The sequence below is a fragment of the Rhinolophus sinicus genome, chromosome 11 (assembly GCF_057876585.1).
Source record: "Rhinolophus sinicus isolate RSI-liver-muscle chromosome 11, RSI-T2T, whole genome shotgun sequence".
Lineage (NCBI taxonomy): Eukaryota > Metazoa > Chordata > Mammalia > Chiroptera > Rhinolophidae > Rhinolophus > Rhinolophus sinicus.
This window is the reverse complement of record NC_142511.1, coordinates 5,910,549-5,933,504: the sequence shown is the minus strand read 5'-3', so window position 1 is coordinate 5,933,504 and position 22,956 is coordinate 5,910,549. Positions and strand designations below refer to the sequence as shown.

At 40.3% G+C, this 22,956-nt stretch overlaps 1 protein-coding gene and 1 long non-coding RNA gene across 2 annotated transcripts in view; one reads left to right on the top strand and one right to left on the bottom strand.

Annotated features, from left to right (window-relative positions):
* The window catches only part of LOC141569361 (uncharacterized), a 258,046-nt gene that overhangs the window by 15,032 nt on the left and 220,058 nt on the right, over nt 1-22,956 (bottom strand). The gene's annotated exons all lie outside the window — the stretch shown is intronic.
* On the top strand, nt 4,447-14,903 carry TNFSF18 (TNF superfamily member 18). Its single transcript, XM_019732221.3, has 3 exons — nt 4,447-4,627; nt 10,981-11,011; nt 13,163-14,903. Exons 1-3 carry the CDS (start codon nt 4,469-4,471, stop codon nt 13,507-13,509), a joined length of 537 nt encoding a protein of 178 aa, XP_019587780.1. The 5' UTR covers nt 4,447-4,468; the 3' UTR covers nt 13,510-14,903.

The following is a 22,956-nucleotide window of genomic DNA, read 5'->3' as shown; positions in this document are numbered from 1 at the left end:
CCAATGTAAAAGAACCAGCAATTTCTGGACGTGGCTTCCTTAAGATCAGAGACCCTGCCTTGTTTCTCGTGATTCCTCCATTGCCAAATAAAGTGCCTGAAACACTGAAAGACCACACCACACACACACACACACACACACACACACACACACACACACACGTGCATGCACACACATTTAATATATGTTATACATTATACTCTAAGTAGTATATATAATAGATATTTATTTATTATTCTGTGCAGCAAATTATCGATATAAAACACATGCATATTGTATAGTGATGAATTTCCTGAATAGTAATTTACTAGCTTTGGATAATGGGATATTAGGAGGTGTTTTCATCTGGATAACCTCTCCTCAGACCTATATCTCAGCCTTTGTAAAACTTCCCCTTACTTTGAGGGAGGTCAGGTATTTGGTTCTCATCCTATTACCACATTTCTCCCTGTATTGCCTTCTATATTTGTGTCTTTCCCAAGCTGCTTGTAATATCCAAACCAAACCAAACAAAAAGCAATAACAAATCTGAAGATAGGGACTGACCCTTGTCTAGCTGCATTCAAGTTCCTAATATTGTGCTTGGTACATAGAGAGCATTCAATAATGTTTGAAGGGAATAGCACGTCTTTTGCTGTATTGTAGAATCATTTTATATAGAATAGCAAAAACTGGTTTTTACCCATTTAGGTTCCCAGTGCCCAAACCAATAAATCTAGCCATGAGCCAGAATATCTAAATCGAATGGCGAGAGGCCAGTGCTAAAAATGGAAAACCAGAAGAGGAAGTGTCCCATCGATTCCTATAGGAACACTGTCACAGTTGGGTGTTGAGGGCGGTGAATGTGCTGACTGTTCACTGGTAGAGCTGGTGTAGAGGAGCTTGTCAAATGAGGAGACCAAGCAGAAGAGCAAAGGGGAAATACCTCCCCCAGATGCCCTTCTGCTAGGGCTGCCTGAGGAAATCCAAGAGATACAGGGGATGCTTAGTCACAGGAATATTAAGATCTTCTTATTTCAAGTAGGTGGACAGGTGAAACACATAGTGGCCTGGCGATCTATGTGATGTTGGGCAAGACATGATCTAACAGCAGTGCCCATTCATTATGGCTCTAGGGTGATGCTTGGTGGTTTTAAATAGGAAATGTCAGGCCATATTGCACAACAGAAAATCTACTTTCAGTTCAGATTCCAAGCAGGAAGCAATTATTCTCATCAAACAGGGTTTAAGATGCTCCTCCCACGGCCAGGACACTGACGCATGCTGGTTTGGCTAGAAAGGACACACACACAACCACCCCACACGGCCTTTCTCAAAGATTAGTGGTGAGGCAGGTGGAGAGGACAGGAAGGCTCCCATGGACACTGGCCACCAGACTTGTTACCTTTATCGTATGCGAGCCAGGAAAACAACAAGGAATCTGGTAAGGGCTCCAAAAAAGTGGACATGCAAAACACACAGAACAAGACAAACTGGGGCACAGAATAGGGTCCCCACATCATGGAAGATAAACAGAGTTTGGATTCAAACTATTTCCTAGACCCCTAATTAGGGTTGCTATTAGTTCCTTGGAGAGAATGATTTGGAGATTGATATGAGAAATCTCTGTATATCTGTTAGATTATTGTACACATAATATGTAAATATGTGTATAAACATGTATATATACATAGATGTACATATGTATCTATTTACATATAATGAACTGTATACAATACTTTTTATAGAGTAGGTATTTATAAACCTTAACGAATACTGTTACTGCCTTTATACAATTCCAAGTTTAAAATCTTATTTATGTATCATATCTGTCTGGATATTTTCTATTATCAATTATCTATCTATCTATCTATCTATCTATCTATCTATCTATCTATCTATCTTTTACCTATCAATCATCTGTTTATCTATGTATCTTCAAACCAAAGTCAAATCTATTTGTCACAAAATCAGTACATTTTTTGCTAGTTTTTCTGAAGTTCCTGATTTTACAGTTCCTTAATGAAAACTATTAGACTATACAAAAGTCTGATGTTTTGTCATAATTCATGCTGATTTTTTTAAAATTTCTAACCTTTACAGATGTTTATACCTCCGAATATTTATGCCTCAAGTTTTAGCACTCTCTCAAAAAAGAACTCCCTTTCTCCTCTCAAACAATCCATTTCCAACCTGTCTTCCCAACTGTTTTAGCTTATCTTTATCTTTCTGTACTGTAAGGTTCAGTTCTCTAGTACTCATTTGGGCGTCTGTTCCCCTGTGTGTACGGTTTTGATCTAGTTGGGTGGCAAATTCCTTGATGGCTGTGATTCCTTTCACACCCCTCAAAGCTTTTAGCACAGAAATAGGCTGACAGTAAATGTTCAACATAGATTTGCTAGCTGGACTTAATTAAAAAAAAGAAATACCTCATTTCAACGGTCTGAAGCAGTAACAGGCCATAAATACAAAAGCTTGGGTTTGGTTCTAATTTACCGCTTTACCGTTTGGTCCTGAGATGTCACATCTGAGATGTGAATTCTGATAGCTTACACCAAAAACATACCAATGCTGACTCATTTATCCAAGAATAGCAAAAAGCCTTCACCACTGTCACTTGTCCTAACCTGAAGTTCCTTCATTTCCGAGCCCTGTTTCTGCAGCCCTGGAATGCATTCTTCTTGAGATAAGCATGTCATTTTCCTTAAGATACTTTCGTAAGGCTAAAAGAATGAATCAGGATATCCCAGAGCCTAACTTTAGTTAAGGGCAGAAAGAGGATTTTATTTGGAACAGTGCCTCATTTGAATAAATATTTACTGAAGTGAGTAAGCAGAGGGAGTTCCACCTAAAATTTGGAGAGGAGGTAGGAAGAGGATGAGATTTAAAATCTAACTCAGCAGGGGCCGATTTTAAATTCTGTGGTTGTGCATGTGCATTTCAGACAAAATGCAAGTGCAAGAATTACAGGGACAAGTCATTCTTCCTCTTCAGGAGTCCAGTTTATTACTCATTCCTGCTTCACAGCATCTGGTACAGAGGCACAAAAATATCGTTGCACGGAAACATTATTTCTGAGTGGCTCTGTGACTCTTTTCTTCAGAGATTGTTTCTTGATCAAGGTAAAATAGGGCCCAGTTAAAATTTGACAACTCAGTGAGAACTATTTCTGCACACAGTGTGGTCTTAAGGGAAGACGGTTGGGTTACAGAACAGGATTCTTTCCACCATTACCCATCTATGAATGGTGGAACAGCCCACCCACTTGCTTATCCTTTCCTTCCTCTCTCATGAATGAGAGTGTTCAATCTCTAGGCTTGTGTTCTAGTTTTCAAACTCTTTAATTTTCAGTTAGCTTGTAAAACTGTCTGCACAATACTTTCCTTTGACCTCCTTTCATCTAAATGAACGTTAGCTGAATTACACCCTGTGGCAAACATTTTTAAAAAATCATCCTTTTCTAGGATTTTACAATTGAGTCAATCTTCACAACATCTCTAAGAAGAGAGGAGACGAGATAAACACTTATGGAACACCTCTTATGAGCCAAGACTTTGACACTGATTTCATTCTTGAAAAAGCCTTACAAAGTGAAAGTTCTGTCCATTTTACAATGAAGGAAAGTGAGAGGCCAAAAACCATGTTGAAAGTCACTGAACAGAGAAGGGCTGGGCAGCACCAGGCTCCCGTCTCAAGTCAGCCTGAGTTAAAAGGCCATGTACTTTCTAGCACACGATGCTGGCACTCTGTATAAAAGGTAGGCATCCATCCCATTTAACAGATGGAAAGACTGAGGTACAGAGAACCAGGGCACTTCCTCCATTTTGTAGAAAGTCAGCATTTTTGGTGCCAGGAATTTTCTTCCAAGAAGATATTGTTTTGTATGATAATTTTATTTCTATTTGATGCCAGTGCTAAAGTTTCAGGGTTTTAAAATAAGTGAGATATGAGAGAAATGAGCTTGCTGCATTTACATATGTATTTTACATCAAATTCTAGTAAGGCATTTGGTGTTTTGTAGAGACTCTCAGAATGAACAGATTTTGTATCCTAGAAATTAATGAAACTATTTTTTTGTAAACCATGCATCGTAGCCTTCCTAGCTCTCCACCCCCAGCCTCACACATACACAAAGTATGATAGGGCTTTATTTGAGCTTCAGTACTTCTTATAAAAAGTAATTTTCTTATCTGGAAATAATTTGTAATGCTGCACTTCCTCTAGCTTCGGAAAAGATTTCTTTCCTTCTGAACTTCCCTCGTTTTTTTTTTTTTATCCTCTGTGTTTGTGTTGGCTCTTAGCCTTTGGCCTGGTATCAAATGAGACTCAGCACTTATCCTAGAAGTATCGTTATCCAACACACAGAATCAGAAGGAAAACCCCGCCTCTTACACCCACTACTGATTACCATACTACAAAACCGACTTGTTGCATCACTTGCCCATCATTTGTGAACTTCTGCTCTCCACAGCTCTCCTCCCTGCAGAGAATGAGTTTGAGACACATGGAGAATATGGCTTTACACCATTCAAGTCCTCCAGGAGCACAGAGAACATCCTGGAAGCCATGGATCCTCTACTCCACAATCGTTTTCTTCCTATTGCTTTGCTCCTTCAGCACACTGGTCTTTACTCTTCTCCCATTCAAGGTAAGAGACAATAGCACCTAAGCTTGCTACTTATTATAATCCTGTTTTTTTTAAGTCCAGTTATTGACATTGTCAGAGCTGGTTGGATGAGACATGTGAGTACAGAAAATGTCCATATAATTTCAGTGTTGTCATGGCATATGGCTTTTGGGGGCTTATCTAAGTGCTTTGAAATGAGAGAGATTAGAAAATGCTGAATGTCAGTGGCAGAACTGACTCACTTAATTAAAACAGCCAGTTGACAGCTGTGTATGGAGTATTTTTGCCCTTCCTGGAACTTTGCTAAATAAACCCTCTTGGTGGAATAAAAAGGTGTAAAACATGATGGTTGCTCTCAAGGAATGAGATGCAAGCTATAGTCTTATTGAGAGAAAAGACATAAGGAGATACCAGAAGACAGAATAAGATGAGCGGCAGGTGGTTAGCGTATCTTTGAGGAGGGAAACAGCACCGAATTAGGAGTAAGAAGATCTGGACTCTGGTTCTAGGTATCCCAATTACTGGCTGCATAAATTTGAGAACGGTATTTCATCTTCCTGGTTCTGTTTCTTCATCTGGAAAAATAGTGGTAGGAGAATGAATTTATTCATGATAATGTCCCTTCTAGCTTCAACAGTGGTTAATTATTCATCTAAGAATCTGAATGCTTTAGAAGTTCAAAGAGGGGGCAATGACTTTGGGCCCAGGTGATCAGGGAGGGCTTCATGGAGGAAGGGTGAAGCACACTCCTACTCGGGAAGCCCCTGAAGCTTATCAGGAATTTCCCATTGAGTTCCAGTCCAAGTTGTGGGTCCAGCAAAGAAAATGGAGATATTTGGAAATATATGAAAACTTCTTATTAGAAGTTTTTCTGACTGTTGACTGCATAGCACAGACCAAAAAGAAAATAAGAAATGTTTGATGTAATTTAGGATTTGGCCCATTATTGGGTATGATTGAAGATTCTGAGCCTTTGAGGAGAATAGGGTGGTACATGCCCATCAAAGAAAGGGCTATGGAATGAAATCAGGGGCTGCAAAAACACTTTCTAAGGGGATTTGCCAGCAAAGATTTCAAAGATACAGTCCTACTACTTGAGGTATTTGAAGCAACCTAGAAAAAAAATGCGGACCAAGCAGTACACTGTAGTTGCTGGTGTTTAGTTGAGGCAAGGGTAGCTTTCGCCAAAGTTTTACACGGTAGCCCATTAATTTGTGTTTAATAAGCATATACAAGGAGATATATTATATATACATTTTATATAATATCATGTATATATAATATATAACAAATATAATATATACTGTAATATATATTATATACACATATATGTGTATACATATATTATATGTACATATATATGCATATATATAATGTTATATATATTATGGTACACAAACACACACACACACACAGAAACATTTCAAACCATGTCTCCACTCTCTCAAGGAATGCATTAAGCAGAAGTCTGAACTTTCTGGAGCAGTGAAACTGAGCAGAAAGAAAAGAATTGTCAGGAGTTCCAAGTGTTTAGATTTCTGAAGACGGAGAAGGGTGAGGATAGCAACAGCTTAAATTTGGAAGTGCTTTTTCCTTCTAAAAACCACCTCAATTCTCATTAGCTAGATGACCCCAAGAACATAGGATGTGTTACAGCTGCCACCCATTCCTGTGCATGAATGGGGAACCGATGCCCACAAGAGGAGGGAAATGCCTTTCTCAAAGGCACACAGTGGCTCTTCAAAGGGAAAGAGGAGGTCTAGTAATTAGAGGCATCGAGGACAGCTGTTGGCAGAACTGGACGTGATCAGCCCCCAGTGTTCGAGCTCTGATTCCGGATTCTCTCTCCCGGACGACATGCAGCTTCTCAATGAAAGGTTCTTCCTTGAAAGAAATAGCCCTGAGCTTGTTCAAAATTTGTGGATGCTTAAAAGGTTTTCAGGATATTGTTCTGACAGGACACCAGGGAGGTTCATTTCCTATGCGAAAAGCCAGTGGCCTGGCTGACAACACAAGGACACTTTCCACTTGCCTGCACTTCCCTTTTTCCTACTGACCACAAATAAGTGTCTTTGGAAAAGACGGTTGAGTGGCTAGTGGATGGTGAGTCATTAGGAGGCTGCTTCCACGTTCTCATTAACCTTGGAGTTTATGTTCTTTTCATCTTCACTCTAATTTTATACACAGAGTTCCATGTTGCAACTTCTCTAGGCACTAACTCACAAGCTTTAGACAGGAAGACCGGCTCCTTCTAGACCAACAGAAACTTCCTTGGGAGAAAACTTTTCTCTTTTCCCCCCGCTTCTTTCAGAAGACATTCAACCAAAAGGATCGACTATGAGGTCTACTGCTCAGTGTAAATAATCTCATAGAAGTTGTCCCTGAAGTTCAGGAGAGTCCCCTACTTCAGTGAAATGAAGGCTACTTCCCAAAGGGGAAGCTGTGCTTGTACTTTAAAGCAGAGTAGATTCTGATCTAATTAGCGTTGGTTTGGAGAAAGCATTCCGTAGTAATTTTTGGCCATTTGAAGCCAGCTATATAAATCTTGGCTTAAACCAAATGGGGTTACAAGATCAACTGATCCCTCTAAGCAAAAATGAACCAAACTAAATCAAACTGAAAGTCCCATATGCTTCTTCCTAAGTGGTATTTACTCCTTCCAAACAGCGCCAGAACTATAAATAGAAATTGTCCCAGAGAGTGGTGTAGGGGTGAGACTGGTGAGTCAGATGGGCTCCCGTTGCATTTCAGCCTGCCTCTTATCAGCTGCATGACCTTGGGCTATTTACTTAATTCCTCCCGTATCACTTCCTCATCTGCCAGGGAGCGTGTTCATTCTTATTGCGTAGACTTTCAGTGAGGATTCAGGAGATAGTACATGAGCGCCTGAGCCATCGTAAGCTCTCCGTAGAGGGCAGTGATTAACATTTGCACCAGTTATTACTGTGAAGGTAAATTAGAAAAGATTTAATATGGGCATTCCTTGCTTATCGCTTTCGCCTCCTCAACCAAAGACTATCCCTCAGGGCCAAACATGATTTTTGTGATGACAGAGATTTTTTGCTTGTCACAGTAATTAGAGACTATCACAAAGGTGGGTTCCGTAGCTGGAAGTAGACATTCCAGCTGCCCACAGTACGCGATCCAGGATTTCTGTCTCTGGCAAAATTCGTCTATGGTCCTAGGTCTTGCCACACTCTGTGCGTGAGAGCAGACAGCACAGATATTATCTGTGGCTCGTAGTTTGGTATTCATTTATATTTAGATAGTTACTCAGTTGCTTTCTGTGTGCAATCACGTCTTTCTAGAAAGATTATAACCGTCTTCAGAGGCGAAGACCATAAATTGCATTTGTTTCTCTTGGTCACAACGCTAGTCCAATGGTGGGAATGTTGGTGCTTCCAGTTTTATTCAGTTCCTCATTACAACCAGCATCATTATCACTACAGCTCATAACGCATGAGCAGGACCTGATAGAACATCTGGCTGAAGCCCTTCATAAGAATTAGCTAACTTCCAAACTTTTTGATTGTATCCCCTTATTGAAATAAAAATGTTTTTAATTCCAATCCCAATACATACACTACTATAAATTATATCCAAGTCCTAATATTATGCATATTTAAAAGATACACAGTTTACAAGGGTGAATCAAATAATATGCTTAATGTAGCTTATTCACAGTGCAAATCCATTTTGCTTTTTACCAAAATATTACGTTTTATAGACTATGTTAGTATATAACCCACATTTGGAAAATAATTGAAATAATATTGTATTAGAGTCATTTAGTAGAGAAACATAAATATGTTGCTTGTCTTTTCTTATCTTAGTTTAACACTTTGTGATACACTAATTTGAAGGCGATATTCTAAGTTAATTTACCTTGATTCATAATTTTGACAGCGATAACTGAAAAATTACCTCACAAGGAAATGTAGATCAAAATGCAAGAATGCACCTTTGAGTGCACTTACCATGTTATGACACTGAATTTTTAATCCCTCGTTCAGTGGTGAAAAGTTTTTATTTTGTTTACATTAAAATGATATTATCCCTCACTCTAGTCAGACCTTTCCTTCTTTCCTTACACACTTTAAATTCCATGGTTTATGAACCCACTCACTTGTTTCTCTCTCTTTCTTTATTATAGTCTAACAGCAAAACCTCAATCCTGGAAAATTTTCAACACTGACTAAATCCAATTGCTCTGTGTCTTCAACAGTTGAATGTGGTGGGAAAACGACTTTGTTGAAAGGCCTCACTTTAAATTGATGACCACTAACTTCACCTGGGACTTCAACGTAGCTCTGTGAACAACCCATAATTTTTCCATTCCATTTTTTCTCCATCAGACTATTTCATTCCTTTGACTTCTCTTTAAACATCTAACGCCTCTTTCCCATTCCCTCACCTGATATCCTTGCCTCCAGGTTCTGTGACAACAGCAGCAGGCAAGGAGGAAGCTTCCAAGCTCCCCACCATATCTACCACTCACCTGCCCACATATATTGTGTTTTCCTCTTGTCACTATGTATGAATTGTCCCTGCACCGATCTAAGGCCACCGCCCATGAACTACATTCTGTCCCCTCTTACGTACTCAGGGACGTTATCCCAACAAAGATCTCCTAGTTCTCACATGTTACTCCTCTCCACTTTACTGAAATATCCCCATCAAACGGCAACAGATAACCGTGTTGTCATTTCTCTCACATTAAAACAAACAAACAAATCCCTTTGGCCTCTTATCCCCATCCAGAATCCACTCAAGTTTTCTCTTCTCCCTGATGTCAAAACGCCTCCACTTTCTCTTTTCTCCTATACTCTTAAATCCGTTGCAATAAAGCTTCTGTCCCCATCACATCACAGAAACTGCTTTTGTCAAGAACCCCAATGACCACCATCGGTCAAGTCTCTGTCTTCTCTGACCCACCAACAGCATCTGACATAGCTCATCACTCCTCCTCCCTAATCTTCTCTTGGTTTCCAAATATCACACTCTCTCTGTTTCCTTTCTGACTCCCTGGACTTCCCTTCTTAGTCTCCTTTGCTGGTTTTTTCCTCCTTCCCTGACCTCTGAACACTGGGAAGTCCTCCTCCTTACATACACCCCCTGGCTTACTGATCTCAGGCCTTACAGCATCACACAGAAGCTGAAGACTCCCAATTTGTGTCATCAGGACTCCTTAACTTCCATCCTCATAGACCCAATGGCTACTTGACTCTCCTATCCGGGTATCTAATAAGCCCCACACACTTGACATGTCCCCAGATGAACTCATGATTCCTTCTTCCCTTCCACTTTACTCTTCTTGGGTCTTGTTCATTTCAAAGTTGTTAATTTCAGGGATTAACAACTTTGCCTTTCCAATTACTCATGCACCCAGATCTTGGAGTCATCTTTGTTTCTCCTCATTTGCTCATCCCACATCCATGTCAGGACTCCTGTTGGTGCCATTGCCAATCACTTAGCACCATTCCCACCTCTAGGACCTTGGTCAGAGACACCATGCTTTCCTGCCTAGAGGATTACAATGGTCTCTTAGCTGGTGTCACTGATTTTGCCTCTGTGTCCTTTGAATTTATTCCTAGCATAGCAGACAGAGAAATCCTATAAGAGAAAAATGTGCAACATCTTCAAATTCAAGAAGTCTCTTAAGCACTTTCCTGTAAGGAAACTAATAAACTTCACGCAGTACAAAATGTTTTTGCAGTTATACCTTATCTTACTACAAGTATTTAAAACCCTTTGTATTTAAATACTTGTATTTATAGAATTAACCACACTGGTGGCTTCCTGTAGCATGTAAACTGTGGTCTGTTGCAATAGTTTGAAATTGACCTCTCCTCAGGGTATCTCAGTTATTGTATATGACACGTGATTGTTTGAAATAAGGATGGCTTTATCAACCTGAGTTGTAAATATTTCTATAGCTTAATTGCTTATTACTTAGAATAAAAATAAACAAATAGAAATTGTATTATATTCTTCTCACATGCCAATGGATCACCTTGTGCAGTCACTGCGGTGTGGAGAGCACTGTTTATAGAAAATTTCTATAGCCCTGGAGGAGGACAGTCCAAGATCAAACAGCTATCCCATGAGTGGAGGTTACGTGAATGGAACGAGACCTTAACTTTTACCTACAAGGCTCAAAATGGTAGCTGGTACTGAAACATAGAGGACAGAGCCAGCTACCTAGAAAGGGAAGCGGAGAGAGACCAGACAAGGTGGGGGGAGGAATTCTTTTTTTATGACTAGGAAAAGAAGTTTGCTTCAGGAATCTGAATCTCTAAACAAAACCAGTGAAGAAAGTTGTGACACTGTCATCATCCTGACCTTTTTTTTTTTCTTTTTTTCTTTCCCTACAGACGGTCAATGAACACTGTGCAGCTAAATTTGGTGAGTAATCTGTCTTGCATGCCTCCGTTTTACTTTTCTTAGTATTTGATGCAAGAAGGTAAGCTCCAGTGCTGTTAAGGAAGCCTTTGTTTTATTCCTTCTTCAGCTACTATTTCTAACTGCTTAGCATGGGCCAAGGACTGGGCTAGGAGCTGGGGCTTCAGAGGTCAACCAGACAGACCAGCCCCCACCCTGACGCTGCTTACATTCAAGGCTACATCACTACTACGGGTGTCTAGTAGAGCATGGGTGGTGGCGGCTGCCGCTGCCATATTTGTTTCTAAATGTACAGAAGAGGAATGAGAGTTGAAAGGATGGCTACTTCCTTTCTCCTCTCTTCTTAGCTTCTTTGTTACTTTCCCCTATAGTGCCCTGGTATTTGCTTATAAAACACACTCAAGTTTACAATTAAACTGAGTCTTAGGGTATTTCTTAGACTGCCTACACAATCGGAAAGAAATACATTTTGGGCTGTTTACAGATCTCAGGCCAAACCCATTTGCAGCTGAGAGCAGAATATTTCTAGAGTTAACTGCAACCCGTTTTCCTTTAACACCTCAAATCGCCTGGCTTTCCATGCTTGTGGGGGATTAGGGAATCTCTTTTTACTTGTCTTTGCCTCTGTGATATGTTTTTGCTTTTCTAGTAAATGGAGAATTCATGATATGTTTGAAATTCCCTCCTGATGAGGTAAAAGTTGAGGCCCCCAAGTCATGCTAAGGTGGTCTATGAGTGGCCCTTATTACAGAATTAAATAAGAGAACCAGCGGCCCTTCTTCCTGGTGACTTGCCTATTGACTATTACACATCAAGCAAGAAGAAATTTACTGGGCCCTGGGATCACCAGAGGCAGAGGAAGACTTCGCTTCTTCCTTTAGTGACCGCTCCTTTATTCTCCTTCAGAACCTATGCTCATAGCCTTATAGCCGCCATTTATAGATAAATAAGAAGTGAATGTGTTCCGTTCTCCAGGGTGTTCTCTTATCAAGGGTTCCTTCTAATTATGGGATAAAGACTTTGCCCCCATAACAGAAATTATGGAGAATTAGAGAACAGGTCAGATAAATATTTGGGGTGGTGAAAACACTTCCTGGGGCTCTGAAATCGCACTACTGTGTACAAACAATTAACATTAGGAAAATATGTAAATTCTCTCTCTATATATATATATATCTATGATAATAAGTGACTAAGTCTTGACCTTTTCCCCAACCCCTGTGACAGCATTAAGCTAGGGATACTTATATTTAAACAGTGAAATAATTTCCATTTATAAACTCATGAATTTACCGGTTACTATTTTGAGAGGGTTTGGATAATGATCCCAAGTGGATCTTGAATGATACATACGCATAAACAAATGAGAAAAGCCACAATTTAGACACAATGGATCCAATTTAGGAACATGGATGTACCACTTAGTCAAGGAATATTTATTGAGCACCTACTAGGTACCAGGAACTCTTTTAGGTGCTGAACATATAGCAATGAACAAAATAGAGAAGTATTTGTCCTCAAAGATTTTATATTCAAGTTGGTAATAGACAATAAGCAAATGAACAACTTCATTTACAAAATGCTAGGCTGGTGATACCATCTACAGAGAAAACTAAAGCAGGGTAAAGAGAGAGATTGAGGGGAGCACTATTTTATACAGATTAATGAGAAAGTCTCATTGATGAAGAGATACATAGTGAACAGCATTTACATAGAAAAGCATGAATATACATCCTGGACCACCAACCGTCACCACAATCCTGGTGTGTGATCCTTCCCTTCCCTTCCCTTCCCTTCCCTTCCCTTCCCTTCCCTTCCCTTCCCTTCCCTTCCCTTCCCTTCCCTTCCCTTTCCTTTCTCAAATATTCACTGACAACAGATGTAGTGCCACCTAAAACTTGACCCATTTTTCTATTCTAAATCCATTTCCTAGAGCTCTCCAAGCAAGCAATAACCCTTAGGATTTGCAATTTCTCTAAAACAAGGAATAGATAGATACTTAATATATTCAAATTGTGGTTGGTGAGAACTATTAATATCACAGACCAGGTAAAGAAACAACTTGTAAGTGGGAAAGAACTATAATCAAGAAGAGGATGATATAATTAAATAACTATGCTCTCCATGTTTTCCTCCCTTGTAAATTTCTTACAGGACCATTACCTTCAAAATGGCAAACGACATCTCATGAGCCTCCTTGCGTGGATGAGATGGCTGATTGGAAGCTGAAGATACGTCAGAGTGGCTTGTATTTAATTTATGTCCAGGTGGCTCCTAATACAACCTACAAGGAACCAGCTCCCTTTGAGGTGCGGCTATGTAAAAACGAAGGCATCATACAAAGTCTAACAAACAACGCTGCCATCCAAAACGTAGGAGGGACTTATGAATTACATGCTGGAGATATAATAGACTTGATCTTCAACTCTGAACATCAGGTTCTAAAAAATAATACGTACTGGGGGATCTTTCTGATAGCAAACCCTCAATTCATCTCCTAGAGCCTTGAATTGATCTCCTCATCCTCTTCAGCATATGCAGAGATGCTGAAGGGGGGTTTGGAGGAGGCAGATGTTCAAGGCCTATAGTTTGTCTGGGTGCACAAATCAACACAACAAACAGAACTCTTCTGCATGTGAATTTTCCTCTCTCATTCTTGTTCGAAAGAGACTCGGAGGAAGGGCCAACGACATTTGGTTACCCCAGACACTGCGTTGGCAAAGGCACTACCAATCCATGATAAATGAGTATGGGTGGCCAGGGGACAGAGCTTCTCCAAGAGTCTTTGTCTAATCTTTGAATCCATGGGTGGGAAAATCAGGTCTTATTCTCATGAGAGTCTTACCTGTATGCAAAACAATCCTGGACAGTCGTCCTGCCTTTCTCTCATATTCTTGGGTTGTTTCCCTTTACTCTTCCCATCTTCTGAGACCCTCCTAATAAAAAGTAGTGAGACTGGTAGGATGCCCACAGATATGCCAACCACACTCCACTTTAGATGCGATGACATTAGAGGATGGAGAACACTCTCGGGAACTATTGGGGCACAGGCCCAGGTGGCATGGGATGGAATGCACTTTATTTGGGAATTTCCCTTGATTTCATCATACTCAGGATGCAGGGTGCTTTAGAAAGTCAGTAGGTCGAACGAGTCATTTGGAACCTTCACATAGGGCTTCACGAGAACTCATTTTTTGTGGGTCTAAACACTATCAGTGGTAAAGATAGAGTAAACATTAGGAATCACAAGATCTCGCCCCAGAAATTGGTACTACCAGTGCTGTATAATGTCAATGGAAGGATTTCCTATTTGTAGCTAGCTCTCCAGAGTTTACAAAGTGCTTCCATATATCACATGGCAACTCCGTAACGTTAATGGGGCAGGTCCTTGGAGCACAATTTTAACAATGAGAATATGTCTCCACCCACAGAACTAGTGATTGATGGGGCCGATGGACTTCCCACTTTATATTATACATCTAGAAAGTTCAGCAGGTTCAGTTTTCAGGAGGCGTACTCCCTTTCAGCCCAATGTGGGTGGAGAGAAACCACAACAGATCTCTCCTTTCTCAGCAAATTTCTTCTCTTTCCCTGCCTGGAGCAGGGAGCACAAGAGTGTTTCTCAGGACTTACTCCAACCAAATCCCTTCCACACTTGGCAGAGGTCAAATGTGTTAACTTCTACAAATTCAATTCAATGACAGCCTACTAAGATTTGGGACTCTGTTAAATTAATAAGCTGCTTGCGGGTTCTTGTTGAAAGCTATCTAATATGATTACATGTTAACCCAATTTAAAGTATTTATGGATATTTGTAAAAAGCTACATTATGTTAATAGTATCACATATAACGCTAATTTAAAAATATATGTATCGTGTGCCACAAAAAATTGCTTGGGAGCAGGCTAAACTTGAGACCAAGATTCTTTCTTTTTTGTACTTTTTAAATTCAATTTGTTGGTTACATTTGTCAATAAAATTATATAGATTTAAAGTATACAATTCTATAATATATCATCTCTATAGTGCATTGTGTGTTCACTACCCAAAGTCAGATATCCTTTAGTCTCGTTCGCTCACTGCCTGTGTAGCACTGGACACGAGTCTCTATATATTTGACCCCATTTACCCTTTTTTACCTTCTCCATTCCCCCTTTCCCTCTGGTAACCACTATACTGTTGTCTCTGTCTGTGAGTTTTTGTTTGTTGGTCTTGTTCGTTTGTTGCTTTCAGTTTTATATCTCACATGAGTGAAATCATGTGGTTCTCCACTTTTTCTGTCTGACTTATTTCACTTAGCATGATAATCTCAAGATCCATCCATGTTGTCGCAAATAGCAGTATGTCATCTTTTCTTATGGCTGAGTAACATTCCACTGTATGTATGTGTGTGTGTGTGTGTGTGTGTGTGTGTGTGTATTATATATCACATCTGCTGTACTCAATCAGCTATTGAAGGAAACTTCGGTTGCTTCCATGTCTTGGTTACCATGAATAGTGAGGCCGAGTTTCTTAATAAGTGTTTTTGAAACATCGGTAGAGCCGAAAACTTCAACCAATGCCTTGTTCCTCTTGCATTTGTACATCTTCTCAGGAAATTACAGTTATATCACATACATGTATGGAAATTTGGCGGGATTGATCTTTGTGAAGTTATAAGCAGCCATGCGACGGAGTGGGCTGCACTGCCTCATGAGAGCTGATTGTTAAGTTTTTCAATCAGGTTTTTAAACACAGCCATCCTTGAAATTGACCATGGTGGGGCTTTTTACACCATGGGAATTGGCAAACACTACAATCAGGGCCTTTCTGCTTTGGAGAGCCCATTCACCAGCACACCACTGTTTGTAAAACTTGCCTTCTTAATGATTCCTCTTTGTTCTTGCCTCATTCCCGGAACAATCAAGGCAGGCAAGGGAGAAAGTGAAATTGTTATATTCCCAGCAAAAGCCTCTTGTGGTAGTGATTTCTCAAGGCAAGTGGAGGTCTCCTCAGCTTTGGCCAGAGAGACGGCTACAACAGATGATCTTCGAACATTCCTGATGTTGTAATTTCAGTCTTTGTTTTCAGTGCATGCTCTGTTTATTTAAATAGTTATTTATATTATAAGCCTGTAATGAAATGTATCCTAGTAAGTGGACTGTGGCTGACTTATCTGTGAGTTATCAGCCTAGAGTTAGCGATATAGAGAACATGAGGGTACACTACAGAATTCCTGTGTATAGGAAACACTGCTTCCTTAGTGTTAGGCAAAAGTGAGAGCTGGATGCAATTAGCTTTTGGTTGTAACCCAATTTCTGATGAGTTGGCCAGACAATTTATCATCTGACTTCCATCCACCTCCTAAACTCCACTATACCCACATTTATCATCAAAGTCATCACCAACCCTGCTCACACTAATTGTTTTCACCTGCCATTTGCCCCATCAAAGCTCACCCAGAGTGTTTCCGATCTTTGTGGGTTAAGTCTCTGCTTCTGAAGATAGCAGTTAATTGAAAAGCGATGTAGGCTTGTGCATTTGATGGAGACTACTTCCTTAGAGGATGAATAGCTATACATCTTGAAGATGAAATTCCTGTCTTTATGTGTTCTATCCCAAAGAAGCGATTTCATGTGTGGTGGTGGTAGGACAGTTTTTACTAGAAGGAGATGCAAAAACCTGATTGATTTATGGGGGAGGGAGCCTGAGGGCTGAGGGAGCCCTGGCAGGTATACTTTCCTTGACGTGAGAGGATGTGTTTCTATTTGGGGGTCACTTGTGAACCTGGCAGAGTCACTCCACTGGTCATGACTCTCCTGTGAGTCCCACATCTACCCACAGGAACCCTGTACACATGCCTTGGCCCTACAAATTCAGAGAGTGTGAGCGTACCTCAACGTAGCAAGATTCTCGTATCTCTACTGAAGGAGTTGGCCTCTGTCATTCCAATCGATTTCCTGGGTGTCGTCAGACTCTAGCCCACTGTCAGCTTTAGCTTTCTCAGGGGGCAGTCAGGTTACCAGTTCTCTGTCTCTCCCAATTGCAAGAAATACATTTCAAAGCTGTGGTAGAGTCTCCCTTGAAGTCTTCCTACCAGGCTTAAAGTTAGAAAGTTTCATTGCTTCAGTCTCTCGTGCAAAAGGAGCGGGGGAGGACTCCCAGGATGGCCACAGCTCTTTGATAAAATGTTATCACAATCTCTCCTTCTCCCCTCTCTGGCCTCCTTTTAGGTTATTGCTTCTGCTGAAGTAGCAAAGGGCAGTGGGAAGCGGGGCTTATCTTCATTCCTTTAGTAAATTCTGCATATTGGTGGGGCAATTGTCTTACTCTCACTTTGATATCCAGGCACCAGTTATATTACGCCTGAGTTAAAACTGAGTCAGGAAGCACCCACTTGAACATCCAGGTATGCTCTCTATGTCTAACAGGGATCTGGGAGACCTCTAATAAAAGGCAGAACTACAAAAAGCCCCAAAGCATCATCACAGGAGAAATAAGAGCTTAATACAAAGGCAGAGGGAGAGGAAAATTATTGTTCAGAAAAGTAAGACAAGAACACATTTACCCAGGATGCTCTCAAGAAGAGGCGATACCTGGGCTTCACTGCAGTCTGTCGAATAAACATTTCTAGGAGCGAGGCCTCGGAGTCAAATTTTTAAAAAGCTCTGACCCCATAGATTATTCTTAGGCACACAACAGTTTAAGAACCACTGCTTTATGGCATGCAACTTGTAATCTCATCTGCGTATTTCTCCAAGTATTTAAAAAGAGTCAAAGCTTCCAGACAAAGAAATCTAAAAAAGCGAAACAAAATGGAAAACAGAGTTGGTGCTGCCCGTGAGGTTTACCATAATGCATCTCTCACCACATAAGCAAATGGTCTTCTATCCTCTCTGAGTCTGAACAAAGGTCAGGCTCTTCACTTTGCATAACCTAATGGCCACTTTGTCACTTGAACCTTGGCATATGAGCCTTGTCACAATCAATACTACATGGCTTTAATCCAAGTTGCTCTCCTTTACTTCAGACTTATAAATCCAACTGTCTACTTAACAATTTCATATTGCAGGTATAACGGACATCTCAAATTCAGCATATCCAAAATGAATCTCTTATTGTTTCCCCAAACCAGCTTTGCTTGAAGCACCCTTGTCCTTCCCCCCTCCCTCCCACCACATACACATTTAAATTGTACTGCGTGGAAGAAAAATGGCTCCTGTCTTATACCCATTTAATCTGTGAGGAAATCATACCGTCTTTATTTTCAGAGAGAATCTGACCACCTTTCTGCTGTGACTCTTGTCTGTGCCACCAAGGTTATTTCAATAACTTCACAACTGGTTACTCTGCTTCTACCTTTGTAGTCAGATAAACTTGTTTTCAAATTCCAATTTTGCCATTTACTACTTATTTGGATCTTGGACAAACTACTCGCCTTCTCTGAGAATCAATTTCTTGTTTGTTTTGTTCACTGTTGTTTATTCAACGCTTGACATGTGGCTGAATCAATCAATAAATTTCGAATTGGTTTAAAACACCAAATAATATATGTAAAGTTCCTGATAGGTGTAGACACTAAAATGGTGGCTCTTATTGATTTTATTTTTATTAAAGATTAGGATTTTTTCCTAAGTTTTGATTCTAAAGTTGAGATGTTTATTTAACATCTCTCTTATTCTCTCTTCTCCCCAAGAAAAGGTAAGGCCCAAGAGAAAAGCATTTTATTTATTCGGTGCAGTATCACCAGCACTTAAAGTTGTACTCAGATCATTGAAAGAACACAACAAATATTGAAATGAGTGAACAAAAAAGATGGGACCTGTGATCACTTCTTTCGCATAGTTAATAAAATCAACAATGTGGTCATAACACTGTAGAGAGCTAGGTGGGTAGTGTTGCATAACTATGATGTACACGTGGAACTAATATAATATTACATGTTAACTGTATTTTAATAAAAAATCTTAAAAGAAAAAAAAAAAAAAAAAAAAAAAGATGGGATCCTGGTTCTTGGTCAGAATGACCAGCAAGACACAAAATACATATGTTACAAAGAACCTCTCAAATGGTGTGCTCACTTCCATTCCTGTAGGTTTTTAAGACTCTAAGTAATGCATGGGATATTAGAACTACACACATAACAAGTGCTCAGTGCAAGCTGGCTGCTAGCACTATAGCACCTGTACCACCCTCACCACCATGACAGTCTTCATTTCATTATCCTTGTTTCCCTAGAAAGTAGTATCTTAGAACACATTAGCTTGCCTTCCCATAGTAAGGCTTCCACCAAATTTTTTTTTTAATTTATTGGGGTGACAATGGTTAGTAACGTTACATAGATTTCAGGTGTACAATTCTGTATTACATCATCTGTAAATCCCATTGTGTGTTCACCTCCCAGAGTCAGTTCTCCTTCCATCACCATATATTTGATCCCCCTTACCCTCAGCTTCCACCACATTTTAAGTTAAGCTTGTGCCTTCAGCTCTTACTGAATGTTTCTAGTAGACATAGCCATGTGCATCTTCTTCTTTAATGGTTCTTAGAACAACGTTGAGCACGTTACGTATCATCCTTTATGGCAAACACATTCGGGAAAACTGATCTCTCATGACCTTGAAGCCGTATCTCTGTGGGAATTTTTTCCTCACATGAGTTTCTATAGAGCAATAAAGAGTTCTGTAATATGTGCAATTTTGGAATGCACACATCTTCCCTCTGCAAAGGCATTAGAACTGTCCAGAACTTTGAATTTGTTCTTAATGATTTCAAGTGAATATTTTTGGAAATACGAACCATGGTTTCGAGCACAGACGTGGACAGATGCTGCCTTAGGTGTTGAGTTGCTTCTTTAACAAGGCTTTTTAAAGAGGTTAGGTCAGAATAGTGAAATTACCATGTCTGAAGTCCAATCTTCAGGTTTGTAGGCCCTTCAGGTTTATAAATCTCTCAGGGACGGCATGACCAAACTCAGAAGACAGTGAGATGTAAACTAAGGTGGCAGATTATTGGTCAGCACAGTCTCTCCCTGAAGGAGCATTGTTTGGAAATTTCAATTATAACCAGAAGGTTATCGTCAGGTATGGAGTCCAAGCCAGAGTGGTCAGGTAGAGGACCCCAACGAATAATGGCCAAGGTATCAAACACACCTTTTATTCATGATCAGATATTTCCTGGGGCCAATTATATCCCAGATGGTATGCCGGGTGCCAGAGAGAATACAAAAATGAAGAGATAGAATGCCTGTCCTTAAGCAATTTAGAGTTTAACAGAGAAACAGGTATGTAAATAAATGATCAAAGGACTATGTATACCGGTGGTGCCAAGAAAATGTATACAAGGGGATACTTTAGTCAACGTTGCTCAAGCAGTAGTTTGCCATAATCCGAAGTGTCTGGACGCTGATGATCACCACTTTGAGCACCTCTTGTAATTGCGGAAGTCAAGCGTCACTTGTGTTCATCTTTTGTTATCGGTATACATTGAGTATTACCATTTTAATACAGTTTTTTCCTTTCTTAAAATGTGTGTACATTTTTTGGGCACCCTCTGTATAATAATTTCTCTAATGGGAGTGAATTAGTCCATGGAAGAGATGAAGGAGAACCTGACCAAGGACAATGACATTGCTGATGAGGGTAGTAAATAGATTGAGAGAAAAATTTATGACATAGAATCATCAGCCTTTAGTGACTATGGTAGATGCCAGTGGGGTTTCTACCAAGCTCATGATGGTTTCCTTATCAGACTTCTTTATCCACGAGGATGGGTCTCAGTAGGCTCATTGCCATCATGGAAGCCTATTCTCTTAGCCAGAGTTGACTTGTCCAGGATTAACTACACTTGGCTGGTCTTTTGACTGGAAAAGACAAAAACTTGGGAGCTAGGGGAAGCCCATATTTCCCCTGTAAAGTGGACCGAGAAGCAGAGAAAGTCAATCTGGCTGAGACAAGAGAATGAAAGGGATGTGCCGAGAAAAGCAAAAACGAGAGATGGGAAGAAACCCCACTGAACTGTTCTCAACCCATCGAGGCCCAGATATGCTCTTTTACTTGGATTCTGTGAGAAGCACTGCACCTTCATGACAAACCCTTCTTTCACCCCTCCCCCAGTCAGGTAGCTTAAGTTGGTTTCTGTGCATTGAAATCAGACTCTTGACTAACAAAGTGATTGATTTCAGGTGAGGGATGAAGAAGGCAGAACCTTCGTGGAGACACTGAAGAGAATGGTGGTATTTTCATGGCAGGGGATGTGGAAGGAGAGAAAGTTTGGGGTGGATGAGATAACGGCTTCAGTTTCATAAGTGCATAGTTTGAGATGTTTGCAGAATATTCAAGTGGGCGTGACTAGGAAGTAGGTGGAACTCAGGAGGAGTCACAGGGGTGGGATGAATATTTGAAAGTCAACAATGTTTAGGGTGCAGCCGCTGAGATGGATGTAATCAGTACAGGGAGAGCTTAGGGTAAAAAGGGAGCAAAGGACTGAGACCCTGGGGAACACCAGCATTTGAGGACATAGGAAAGGACATAGGAAAGGAATCCTGTAGAGTAGCAGCCAGAGACAGATGAGGTCAACTGGGAGAGAGTCGGCCCACAGAAATAGGCCGTGAGAGGCTGAGAATGAGGGCGTGGCCAACAATGTCACAGGTTCCAACAGGGCAAAGACTATGAGCATTGAAAAGTGCTTCCTGGATTTCACTGGCAGATAATTGTTGGTGACACCAGCAAGACCATTTTCAGGGCCTCAATGGGGGAAGAATCCACGTTTCAAGGATTGAGGAACAAATAGGAAGTCTATCTGCCAGATGAGGAGTAAATGAAAAGTGAGACAATATTTTACACTACTCTTTGTAGACACTTGATGCTGAAGGAAAGAAAAGAGGGGTGGAGTGGGCAGAGAGTGGGTCATCGCGGGGCTAAGGGAGAAGAAGAGGCATCAATCTAGGGATTCTTGACGGCTGGTCAGGCTACCCTCCTCCCAGCAGAGTACTGAAGACATACAGCATGAGCCAGCCTTGTGCTATGCAAATCCAGTTCCCTTTCTTGGGAATTGATCTAGAACATAGGAGGAAAAAGCACCATTTAGTCCCGAGGAGAAGTCAGTGCTGTTGACAAGAAGAATAGAGCTGATATAGGAGAAAAAATAAGTGTTGTCATGGACACAGGGAGAGTCACAGGGGATGGGATGAGAGAGGGAGGGAGAGACCATGCAACTGAATGGAAAGAAAAGTTAAAAACGGTCAATGCCCAGAGATGCTTCAGTTTCCAATGTAATTTCAGTTCCTGTTCCAGGCCTTGTAAAGCATTTCAACAAACTAGCCTTTTTCCTTGACTGAGTGTAAATGGATCTCTCGTTTTCACAAAATGAGGTCCATCAACTCTCTAAGACGTCTTTTCAAGTTATTTAAAAACACCTGTTATTTTCTAGGCTGTATCACCTCAGTGGAAGGGTACTGGGTACCGTGGTTAGGAGATGGATTTAGGCTTGGATGTAAATCCTGACTCTGCTACTTACACTTTTGTGTGAGCTTGAGCAACTTACGTCATTTCTTTGAGGCTAAGTGTTCTCATCTGTAAAGTAAGGATAATTATTTCTACTGCATAGAATAGTTCAAAGTTTAAATCAAAGAATGCATAGGAAAAGCTCGGCTTAGTGTTTGGCAACAGAAAGTTCAATAGATGCCAATATTTTTGTGTGTTATTATCAGTGTACCACTAGCTATGTTAGATAACCTTTTCTCTTCTTGCTACTTGCCCTGTTTTACATCCTCTCTAGAAACATAATTAAATGAAGGGTATACTTTGTTTAAATATGCTTTGTTTACATTACAAACAAAACGGTGACTCACTTTTTATAAAGAAAATATCTAATTATTTATTCACTCATTCATTGACTTATTCCCCAAATATTTATCAAGGTTTTCCTAGGTACAAAGTGCAGTTAGGTGCTACAATGTGAAGCTTTTT

Bases quoted from the DNA above. Each gene is read 5' to 3' on its own strand.
- TNFSF18 (XM_019732221.3), top strand. From the start codon at position 4,469: ATGAGTTTGAGACACATGGAGAATATGGCTTTACACCATTCAAGTCCT. The intron at 4,628-10,980 runs GTAAGAGACAAT...CTTTCCCTACAG, and splicing joins TTACTCTTCTCCCATTCAAG to ACGGTCAATGAACACTGTGC. The intron at 11,012-13,162 runs GTGAGTAATCTG...AATTTCTTACAG, and splicing joins ACACTGTGCAGCTAAATTTG to GACCATTACCTTCAAAATGG.